The 12,080-nt window shown below is 39.9% G+C and overlaps 1 protein-coding gene across 1 annotated transcript; it reads left to right on the top strand.

Moving 5' to 3' along the window:
• Positions 1-2,438: 2,438 nt before the first annotated feature.
• Positions 2,439-12,080, top strand: hunk (hormonally up-regulated Neu-associated kinase). Its single transcript, XM_066651166.1, has 9 exons — positions 2,439-3,093; positions 6,425-6,717; positions 7,126-7,181; positions 7,663-7,798; positions 7,909-8,036; positions 9,410-9,536; positions 9,647-9,815; positions 9,989-10,142; positions 11,297-12,080. The coding sequence occupies exons 1-9, from the start codon at positions 2,869-2,871 to the stop codon at positions 11,941-11,943; spliced, it is 1,935 nt and encodes a 644-aa protein (XP_066507263.1). The 5' UTR covers positions 2,439-2,868; the 3' UTR covers positions 11,944-12,080.

Below are 12,080 nucleotides of genomic sequence, written 5' to 3'. Positions count from 1 at the left end.
TAAAATGGTCAGTGAGGGTATGTACAGTGTAAACTGACCATTTATGGTACGAAGGGGTCCGATCTCTTCAAAGTTCTTGTCTTCATTTGTGGACGCTCTTGTTTTTCCCAGCCCTTTTTAGTGACATAGTGAACAAATTTCCAGAGTTTGTTCACCATTTCTGCAGTTTATTCCAAGAGTATGTGTAATTCAAGGTAGTAAAAGGAAAAAAAAAAAAAAAAAAGGTATCCAAGAGCAGGTAAACCATCAGCCAGCTTTTCTTCTGAAAGATTAAAAAAGAAAAATATTTAGGAATTTCAGAGCCAGAAATAGATCTTAGATATTATTCAAATCCTAGGACTTTGAAAGAAAAATATATGCATAAAATCACACATCAACCACCTCACCTCCAAATGTGAAAAATTTGTTATTTATTGCATGTCTCTGACACTTTTTGTGCCATCACTAATGTTTGCTGTTAAAAATCTCATCTGACAATAGAACTTGATTTCATTCAAAGGTTCAAACTCTACATTATATTTGTTGTGGTTTGATGAGACATTCTGCTAGATATGTTCTAAACAGTTCAAATGTAAAATCAGATTACCTTGTTATTTGAAACTATTCATACGAACACTTTCCATTATAGAGACAATGAATAAATAAATTAATTAATAAGTATAATAAGTGTTTATTTGCAGATCTTTGTTAAGATTCCCAAAAAACATCAAGTTTATAAGTGTTTCAAATGTCTATATCTCTCAATCAACCAGTAAATAAATGTTCAATATTTTATTGCATTACAACACCCATCGTTGTGTACATCCGTTAACTCCTTTATGCCTTAGGGTTTCCTAAACTTTTTGGGCAATTATTCTCCAAATGAAATTATTAATGCTCTGTAACCTCAGACTTTTGAACCATATAATTTTTTCTTCCACAGAACCCGATGGATCTTATAGGAATTCTTGTTTATAGTTTTCCTTTTAACTATGTTAAATGTTTAAAGGAACACTATGTTATATTTGTACCTTCACTGACCTGTAATAAAGAGAACAAAGCCTCTGTCATGGCCACTGTGGGCTCAGCACTTTTTTGTTTTAATTGTATTATTTTTTATTTATTTATTTTTAAAAGATTTCCTAATATTTACTGTTACCAACATTACATAAAACTCAAATGACATGTATACATACACTAATAATTCTGGATTTTGTCAATCCATTTCTTTTAAGTGTGTGAATAAAGACAGGGCTAATGATAATAATGGGATTTGTTTCTCATCATTATGAATACAATTCTGATATTAATGACTAAATATCTCATAGTACTAAAATTAAAATTGCCTTAGTAAGCCATATATATGTGAAAGAGGGTTCCTGTACACAATTGAAACAACCGTTGGAATTGACTTCTGAGTCACTGTAGCTGCATTACCCACTGTTACCGCGAGGTGTCCTCGTGCACTTCATTTTGTGTTGGGTCTAATGTATGAGCGCATGGCTGTGTTTACATGCGTACGGCTGAAAGACGCGCGCGATGAGGTGTGGCCCAGTGGAGCCATGCTGGAAGAGTGATACTATACTGAACTCCATTCATGCATTAGTACATTATAAATTAAGAATAATTCATGTGTAATATATAACGAATAAACTTGGTGAATTTATATATACTACCTTAATCACATTGTTTGATTTTGTCAGAACCTGATCTGTTGCTGGTGAAATAATAAACACTGCATCTCCCTCTTCCTTTAAAAATGACATAATGAGAAATATAGAGAGACATATGAACGTCGGAGCTCATGTGGTTTATGGAGTGTGATTTTAAAAATAGGCTAATATTGACCTGGACCTCAGAGATGACAAAGAAGACTGATGTTGGCTTTGTTCCAGAGGGATATGCTTTGTATTTTTATGAGGCAGAGCTTATTTGATTAAAGGGCGTCTAGAGAGACATTACATCAGTGCCGTTCTGGGCTGGAGTAGTCTAAATAAATGAACGCCCGTAACTGAGCTGATGTAATGTAGGCTATTTCGCATGCATTCAGTGCACAGAGGTAAGTGTATTTAAAGCCAGTGAGCTCACAGTAGTGTGGTGCACGCATCTCTCTAAACTGACTGGCTATTTTACCTGCTGACCGGCAGCGCGCGTGTTAAACTATCACCGGGTAAAGCTGACGGACACGCGCAATCTCTCGCTTTCTGCCCTCCAACACGCTCTTTGTTGTCTCGAGGAGCATGGGCGAGGGGCGGGGCTTGTTTTACAACTGGGTGGGGCATGCGGAGCTCCCTGTCTTTGATTGGACCAAAATTCAACCTAGCGACTGAGGACCGAATAAGAAACGCCCCCTGCGCGAGCCGGGCAAGAAACTTAAAAACATCACGGAGAGAGTCAACAGTCAACAGATGAAATTGAGCCGAGACAGAGGAAGACGTGCTAAGATACACAAAGAGCTGGACAAGAAGAGTTTAACCGCAGTTAAAGCTGTAGAAGAGAACATAGGTATGTTAGCGGAGAGAAGCTTTCAGTAAGATTTTAACTTTAAACAGCGTATTTGTCAGGTTTCCAGTGAGGGTTCCGCTGTAATTTCTTTTTTACGCTTTTCTTTCTGTTCCTCTCACTAAATGCAGCCATTACGTAAAGCTCTTCACTGGTGTCCGCCGTTAACGCACTCTCTGCCAGCTGTAGCTACTCGTCTGCTGTGAACAGGTGGCGTAGGCAGTGTGTCAGTTTCCGTTAAGGCTTTTGTTTCTCAGGTTTTCAGAACGGAGTCCTGGGACCTGTCTGACTGAGACTTTCCCAGAGATAAACGCGACAACCCTCTGACACTGACACTTTAAACGAAAGCCCTTCGTACCGACCTGTGGTCCAGTAAAAGGCGCGAAGATGCCAGAGGCTGGTACAGACATGAGCATGGACGGAGACAAAGCTCCGAGCTCCGTGGCTCCCGAGAGCTTCCCGCCCTCGTCTCTGAGCAGTGCTCATACGGGAGACATCTTCCGGAATTTCTACCACACCAAGAGAGTTGGCAACTATCTCATCGGTAGGAAACTGGGAGAAGGTTCTTTCGCCAAAGTCCGTGAGGGTCTTCACGCTATGACCGGAGAGAAGGTGAGTTTAAACTGCCCCTTTTTTTTCAGTGATGGTCCTCATAATATTGAGGACATTCTAATTCATTAAGTCAAATAAGTAATGAATACAAGTTATATTTAATTTTACATGACTGCTGTACTGTGCAAACTCCCCTTTTCCCCTTTAAGACTTGTGCTTCGTTGTATGCAAATGCACATCACGGTCAAATGACATGATTCGTGATTTATTTTAAGTGATGATAAGTTCTTTAAAATTAAATGTGTGGGTATTATTCCCCACATCTTTTTACACACGGTTTCTGTTTACTTGCTGAGCTTTATGTGTTTGGGGAGGGGGTATTTGGCACTGAACATATTTAGATAGTACCTTTATATCATTATCTCTGTTCTGATACTTCTCTCTCTAATGGCTCATCCAAAAATAACTCCTAAGTCTAGGTTGACACATACTTTATAACTTCAGTGTGAATGGACACACCAAACTGCTGTTAGGATAAGTTAATGGATGGATATTTTTACATCACCCAACTCCTTCATAAGATTTTTTTTTCCATGGTATGGGCCCTGTCACACCATAGTTCAACACACAGAATAATTAGTCTGAGTTTAGTATTCTCTTCAGAGTCAGCTTATGCACACTTGGTTACTGCAGCATTAAATATGATTGCAGTTCATGTCATCATACCTTCAGTTTTGAAGATGAACAGCACCCTTGGTTATTTGAGTGCACAAAGCTTTATGATAAAATGTGCTGGTTAATTGACTGAAAAATAGGCTATGACATTGCTTTGACTTTTCACTGACAAACAGTTTCACCAGCCAAACTCTATAGTGACACTTGGGCATGGGTGTTCATTAACATTGGCCGTTTGCACGTCTGCTCATGAAAGCCATTAGGAGTCTTCAGCAAACAGTAGTTGCACTGGAAGTGACCAAACTGAACAGATAGTATGCTGTACCAGTAACTGTTTGAAATATAATTATGTATTGATCTGTCTGTCCTCTCTTAACTAAAGAGTCCATTAGATCCCTATAGTTCAGTGGACTGAGGTGTTAACTATTCAATGACATTAACACCTACCTGGCATTAGGTAACAGAGACAATCCAATGGGGCTTATTTAGATCTAGGTGTCTGAATTAATCTTAGATTACCCTAGAAACTAGACACTGACGTCCCAGTTGAAAGGGAAATTATTTCTTTATGAAGTTTTCTGTTTTTGAGTTTTTGAGTTTTGAGTTTTCTGCTTTATGAGTTTTCAGCAGGTGGGAAAGTATAAGCATCTTTCTCCACTGAGCTGGAATGAACATTCACAATGAAATTCTTGATTGTTTTTGGAAGAGGCATGAGCAGCGAGGGCATTGATATGCCTACTTTCCAGCTCAATTCATCATAAAAGCTTTGTTAATTTAATAGGCCATGCCATATTTCTCACGTCCTTCCCTTTGTCCAGTGTGGCAGCAGTTGGTTCAGCTATCCCTTGCTGTCTGGTTTTATTTTTTATTTTTTTATTTTTTTTTTTTTTTTTGTTGCACTGGGTTTATCAATTTGCATATAACAGGGAAAAACAAGTGTTTCTGGTTTTGAATGAATGACCTGAAATTTCTGTTTTGCATATTGGGGATTAGTTCAGCCCCCCAACAAGCCCCTTTTTGCTGTTGCTGTGGCAGGGTGAAGCACTCCCTCTCTCACGCTTTCTTTTCTCAATGATGATGCAAACGGTGGAAATCTCAAGGAATAGTGCACGCCTCGTGCTGCTGTCTCCTCGTTCGCCCTCACCGACTGACATCATCAGGAGGGGAAAAAAAAGCATGGGGGTTGGGTGGGGCGAGAGACTGCACATGCTTCCGCTGTGTTTTTCATCATATGTAACCCACTTTCACCCTCAAACCCTTTGTCTGTGGCTGAGATAAACAACATGTCAGCCTCAAGCTCCGGGGTGCCCCTTACCCCCCACTTCTTTACTATTATCAGCCTCCCCCCCTACACCCCGCTTTGGCGAGACAGGGGGTTATCACTGCGGATGGGTCAAGATTAGGCAGTGTTCTATTTGCATTTAGGTGACTGTTTTGGATCAACAGAGGGAGGGCCTTTTTAGCTCTTTCTTTACCTCCCAGTAGCTCTTCTGTTAGTCTAATTGATATAATTATTTGCTCAATTGGTTATGTATGGCTTGTTTGCTCACGGCCCCCTTCATTGTTTGATGATTTCATGGCATGGCTGGTCACCTTTTGAACCTGCTTTAGTTCAGGCAATACAGAGCTGAGTTCTTTGATCAGCATCAGAACAAATAGCACGAGGCTACTCAATGTATTCAGGAGGGAATTTAAATTCAGACAAAGGAAGCATATCCGTGATAAGTAAGAAAGTCTCAACATTGCAATAATTACATATAATTTATACCTCATATTTAAATTATTTGTTTTTTGGAATATTTTATATTAAATATTCAATTTTATAGTGTTTTCATATAATTGTAATTTAAATTTAAAACATTCTCTTCTGTCATTTTATGGTAAAAAAAAATGTATTAATATGCTACATTCAGGATCTTTAACATCCACCTATCCAAGAACAACATATCAATGCACATGCACATGTTTTTATTTATGGAACAATGGATGATGTGACAATTTTTTGTGAAAAATTTTTTCTTCAAATTTATTTATTTATTTATTTTTTGGCAACGCAACATTTACTATAAAATGACAAATGAGCAGAAGAATGTTTGAATTTTTAATTAAAATTACATGTTTAAAAAAAAAACTGATTTAAACTGTATATGTACACTCTATACAAGTGTGCAATAGAAAGAGTCAGTAACACACCTCACATTATCCAGTAAGGCAGGGATCTCCATGGTAGGTTCCTTTTTGTCCTCACATATAGGCCTATACCCTAAAACTCTTCTAGGGCGGACCACCATACATAGTGGGATGCACACATTTGTCACCACTTTGTTAGATGGAGTCTTTATCCAGCATTAGTGGTTTGTGGTGTCTGTGGTGACAAATGGTTGGCATTAACAAGCCATTTGGACTCCTACCCTCTGAGTGGGCTTGGTGTAAAGGGCTTGGGAACTTAGCTGTTACATATAGTCATTTGTCCAGACCCCACCCCCACCTCTATAGACTTCAGTGTGAAACAATTTGATTGTCAGACCATGGGCGCCTCACAGTTTCTCATGTGAAACAAGAATCCAGACAGGCTTAGCTCAGACTCCCTCACCTGTTCCCTACTGCTATCCCCTTTGCCAGCACAGACCAGATGCTTTCACATTAACGTGAGGCCCTAAACATTTAGGATATGGACTCACAGTCTGTTGTACTCCACTCTCTGCCCCTCTCCTAGGTGGCGGTGAAAGTAATAGATAAAAGAAAAGCCAAGAAGGACTCATACGTCACGAAAAACCTTCGTAGAGAGGGTCAGATCCAGCAGATGATTCGCCACCCCAACATCACCCAGCTGCTAGACATCCTAGAGACAGAGAACAGCTACTACCTCGTCATGGAGCTCTGCCCAGGAGGAAACCTCATGAACCACATCTACGAGAAGAAACGGCTTGATGAGAGAGAAGCACAGAAATACGTCCGCCAGCTAGTTATGGCCGTGGAGCACCTACACAGGGCCGGAGTAGTGCACAGGTGGGAGACCCTACAATGGCCTTAAAAGCAGCAAATATAGAAAATATATGTCAGTATGTCAATATGAATCTACATATTGCTTCAAATAAATAGCACATATAACTTCACTTGAGGAACCTTTACACAAATTCATTGCCATTTTGAATAGGCACGGCTTGATTTCAATTTGACATATATGGGAACTGAGATGGCTTTTGTCGATACACAATGATTCATATAATATCAGAGGCTATGGCACAATAAGCGTAGAAATGGCATTGTGTGAGTCATATTTCCGGATGCAAGAATGGTGAAATTCTCTCTATACAAATTACCATTGTTAGTTTATCTGCGGCTAAGATTGGTAAAAGTAAAACAACAAAAGAACCGTGTTTAAATCAACAATCTGTTTATTTCTGTTTTCTATAGAGACCTGAAAATTGAAAATCTTTTGCTGGATGAACAGGACAACATAAAACTCATAGGTAAGTAACTTGATGTCCTAACAAATCTTTTTTTTATATCCTCCTTTGTAATGTTCATGTTTATTTATTCCAAACACACCACAGTGTGCCATGGACATGGCTTTCCACTATGCAAGAGCAAGGTAAACCAGACCCAAATAATCTAAACAAAGAGCACAAGGAAATGGCCTCTTCAGCATGTGGCAAGGACTGATGAAACAATCAGTATCTCATTAAAACCAAACAACCTCTCACCTCTGTGAATGCCCACCTAAGCATACAAAGTTCCTACTTAACAGCTAAGTGTGAAAGAGAGGGCTGGTCTGTTAGTTTTAGACAGCTGTAAACCTCCTGCAGTTTATTCCAAATAAAGGGACATCAGACATGAAGCCAGTCCTGATATCTTTCTTCCGCAGAACCTATTTATGCCTCATTGTTTACAAAACCTAGAGAGGTGTTCAAGCTGTTTAATATCTTCCTTGTTTCCTTTGTTTTCCCATAGATTTTGGACTGAGCAACTGTGCAGGAATCCTTGGATATTCAGACCCATTCAGTACTCAGTGCGGCAGCCCAGCCTATGCAGCCCCGGAGCTGCTCTCCAGGAAAAAATATGGGCCCAAAGTAGACGTCTGGTCAATGTGAGTACACTTAACGCTATCTCACACTCCTATTAAAGACTTTCCCCCCTGATAAATATTCACAGACTTAACTTTCATCATCAATAATAAGTCTGTGTTTTCCAATGCAGCGGAGTCAACATGTATGCCATGCTCACCGGCACCCTCCCATTCACGGTGGAGCCATTCAGCCTCAGAGCCCTGCACCAGAGAATGATAGACAAGGACATGAACCCTCTGCCTCCTTCAATCTCCTCAGGTACACCCACACCTGCATTACAGAAGATGCTGAATTTAACCTCTGTTTATCTATAGTACAATAAGAAGCCTTTCAAAATGGCCCCCCTTTCCTTTTCCAGAAAAACCTAAGCCTCCATCTGGCAGTAAATTAGAACCTAATAGGCAGCACACGCTATATATTTCACATGAAGGCTGCCATTGTTAGAAGGCTTCTTATTTTGGTCTAGCCTTCTGTCTGATGTTAAACTAATTGCAAAAGATGGACCAAATATGTTCTACCAGACTGGTACACGCTACTTTATATGTACTGCTGGAGCTGATAGCTAAATCTGATTGATTCAAGTCTTGTTAGGAGACTAATGGTTTAATGTTCCTGCTTGCTGGCTTCAGTCAAACTGTCTCTATCTCTTGTGGAGTTATTTTGGGGTTAGCTATGATATGTAGGCTTTAAATTCATGATTAGGACATAGTCAATTAAAAGCATAGGAAAATGAACATTTACTTTTTGCAGAATAATAGGTTCTTTTTATGAATAAATGAATTAGCTGGCAACTGCAAAGAAAAATATTTGTTGTTTTCAATCAGCTGGGTATTTATTATATTTTTTTATTCTTATGTGCTCACTTTGTCAGGTTCCTTTATTCATCATCTTATTAAGCTGTTTTTACCTATGATGATCTAAACAGGAGCTTTACCAAAGCGCAGCAATTCTCTACAATTAGTCATACTGAGCTTATGATGTAATGGAAATGTTTGTTTGTTTGTTTTAATAGTTCATTCTGAAAATATAAATAAAATTGTTTAATTCAGTACTCTTAGTACATTTTTAGTTAAATTTCTATTAGTGTTCATTTTATTCAGTTAAAATGTGGCATCTTAGCAGATGGGAACGTCACAGTGACAGGTTTTGAAGTACAACGGTAATTTATGTCTCAGTCTCTGTGTACTGCTTAGCAATAGGATGATTCATTAAAGAAATGAGATTAGCCTCCTTATGTAATAGAGGTGTTTATTATCAATGACAAAGAGCTGTCTTATTATCAATCTACTTATGTAAGACACTGCAGGGAGGCACCCGGTCAACTGGAGATCTGGACAGAGTTAGGACAGTATGCCTTTGTTTTTCCCTGGATATAATCAAGTGTTGGTGTATTTCTATAAAGCTTCATACTGAGAGAACATGGAATATGCTGTTCCTCTACACTGAGCTCGTGTCTGTGTGCAGAGCTCTGCTGAATAGGGCATTGATAGTAAACTATAGATTTGCTGATTTCAGTTCTTGTGCTTAATGAAGCAGAGAATGAGATACTCATGGCTGTCACTGAACCAAACCTGATTTAGAAAGATTCTGACAGTCCAGTGTGTTTACCCTTCACTATTTTTTGTCCACAGCTGCAGTTAGTTTACTGAAGAGCCTTCTAGAACCAGACCCTGCCAAAAGACCCAACATTCACCAAGTTATGGGAGACTCCTGGCTACAGTTGGGCAACCCGCACACTGGAATCCCTTACTTGAATAGGTAAAAAAAAGACTTTGTCTTGTCAATTTTTTTTTTCATGATTGGATAAATGGAGATATGACCATGAATATATGATTTGAGAGAGTAATGTCTATTGTTCTCTTTTCTAGGATCCATATTGAAGAGATTAACCACACAGTTCTTTTGCACATGACTGAAAGGATGGGCTACAAGCACAGTGAAGTCCTCAGCGCTGTTCTCACAAACAGAGCTTGCCACACTCTCGCCGTTTATTTCCTCCTCAACAAGAAGATGAAGAGGCTGTCCAAAGAATATCGAGTGAGTGCAATAGTTGTCTACAATTAGCAACAGTTTGTTATCACAAACTGAGGCTGTACATATGAAACCTTTCCAAAAAAGCACGCAACTCTGAAATCTGAACTTTCACACATTTGAAAATGATGGGTTCTAGAATGTACATTTTAACTGATCTTGGATCTAAATCTGCACAGGAGAAGCAATACAGTATGGAGAAGGAGAAAAATAGCGAGCTGTTCCAGACACAGTGGAGGAAACACATTGAGAAGATCACCATCCCTCCCAAGCAGACACCAGTCTATCTGGCTGTGAGCAAAGGTCCTACCAAGGAAAAGAAACAGAAAACAGGTGAGGGATTAGATGAATACCAAGGCCAAACCCAGTTGTGCCTTAAATTAAAAAAGATCAGTGCACAAGAACATGTTAAGCACAATAGGAAATTAGCTTCAAGTGAGTCACAATCATTGTGCAATGGATATATCAGCGTAACATTTTAATGAACATACCTCGTCAGTAGCAGAGGTGACAAATTCAGGTCCAGAAAAAAAATAAAAGCCCCGCACAGAGTTTTGTTTCACCTCTGAGACTGGTTAGAGGTGATTAGTGAAGCCACATAGTTGGAATAAAATTCTGGAGAAGTGTTTTATTTTTTATTTTCACCACCTCTTAGCAGAATTCATGTATCATGGGAAGCTGTCACCAGACAAGTATGTTCAACATGTGGAACGTGTTTGTGCTGCTCAGGAAAGCAAAGCCCTAAGGCCTTGTCTGTACAGAACAGTCTGGATCAGAGAAAAGGTTAGATTCTGACATTGACCCATTACTGCTCCCTTTCTTCTGACACTTATCATTTCAAGGCCCCAAAGAATGTCTTTAAATTAAATTTAAACCTGGGATCAAAAGAAGATCTGTTTCTTAAAAAAAAAAGGCTGTGATCTTTCCAGAATAAAAACAAACAGCTCTGTTTTCACTTAATGCACTGGGACACCGGGGGCAGTATCCCATTCCAAAACTCATTGTTTCCTGTGTGCTTTTCCTTCTTTTAATGAACTAAAGTGGACAGTGACTTAAAGCAGAGACACAGAGTATGTGCAGTCCAGAGAGAACATTCTGTAGCAGTATCAGTAGCAGCAAAATACAAATAGGGGACTTATTGTCCAGTTGATTCTGACTTTTGTTGTATGCCAGATGACTCACTGATTGGAGATACAAGCCTTACTAACTTTTCTGGCCTTAAACAGTACCAAAGACCCACTTATAAATGAATCTTTTGATTTCCCTTACGTTTCCTCTTTATAGACTGGAACTGATTTCCTCTTTTTGTTTCGTCTTTATGCTTTGTGCATTATGCATCTGATTTTCTTGCTGAATGGAGGGTTATTGCATATGAAAGAGAATCAAGTTGACTTGTGATTCATTAAATCATATATTTGACTCCTTTATATGTACTGCTTAGTAACTTATTACCACTTTTGTACTAAAAGCACGTTCCTCTCTTTCAGGGCTTCTTAAGGCAATGACCGATCTCAGGGAAGCTTACTTAGCCCAGGGAGGCTGCATAGCCTCTTCCTCGCTGGAATACCTGGAAATCCATCCCATGTTTCCCCAAGAAGCCCGGCGCCTTGACACACAGCCACCACAGAAAGAGAGCTCCAAAGATGTAAAAGCCGTGGACGTCCCGGCGCGGCCGCCCTCCTCTCTCGGCGCTCATTCCTGGGCTTCAGCGAGTAAAGAGCCCAGTAAAGAAGCACCCCCATCTCCCTGGTACAAACTCACCAATGGTGCTCTTTCGCCACCTCGTCATGTATCAGCATTCCAACCGGACAGTTCCTACCTGAAAAAGGCCACCATCCCCAGCCCTCCTGTTCTCATTGTCAAACCTCAGCCCAAGAAGAGTCCCCCTTCCACAGACTGGCCGACTTCTAGCCCCCCGGAGTCCAGCAGTGGGGGCAGTGGGCCTGACAGCCCACAGCACCACAGCAAGTTCCCCTCTATGGGCATTGGACAGATATTGAAGAAGAAGGTGCCACCGTTCACCTTCCAGGTGCCCCCATTTAGGCCAGAAAAAGCAGTGGAGGTGGAGTCACCAACTCCATACCACATGCAGACACTACTTTGCGCCTCTGGAGCCCTGAAGACCTTGTGCTGATAAATGAGACTGTGTAAAAACTTATTTAGCATCTTCTGAAGTAAACAGTTCCAGAAATAGCTTGACCAAACATGCTATTATGACTAATAATGAATGGAAATTTTAGCCACAAGTTAGCATCATTTAAAATGTGCAAC

This window comes from Hoplias malabaricus, chromosome 18 (genome assembly GCF_029633855.1).
Source record: "Hoplias malabaricus isolate fHopMal1 chromosome 18, fHopMal1.hap1, whole genome shotgun sequence".
NCBI lineage: Eukaryota > Metazoa > Chordata > Actinopteri > Characiformes > Erythrinidae > Hoplias > Hoplias malabaricus.
This window is presented reverse-complemented; position numbering and strand designations above follow the sequence as displayed.

Excerpts from the sequence above, each read along its gene's own strand:
- hunk (XM_066651166.1), top strand. The coding sequence starts at position 2,869 with ATGCCAGAGGCTGGTACAGACATGAGCATGGACGGAGACAAAGCTCCG. Across the intron at positions 3,094-6,424 it reads ACGCTATGACCGGAGAGAAG|GTGGCGGTGAAAGTAATAGA; the intron begins GTGAGTTTAAAC and ends CCCCTCTCCTAG. Across the intron at positions 8,037-9,409 it reads GCCTCCTTCAATCTCCTCAG|CTGCAGTTAGTTTACTGAAG; the intron begins GTACACCCACAC and ends TTTTGTCCACAG.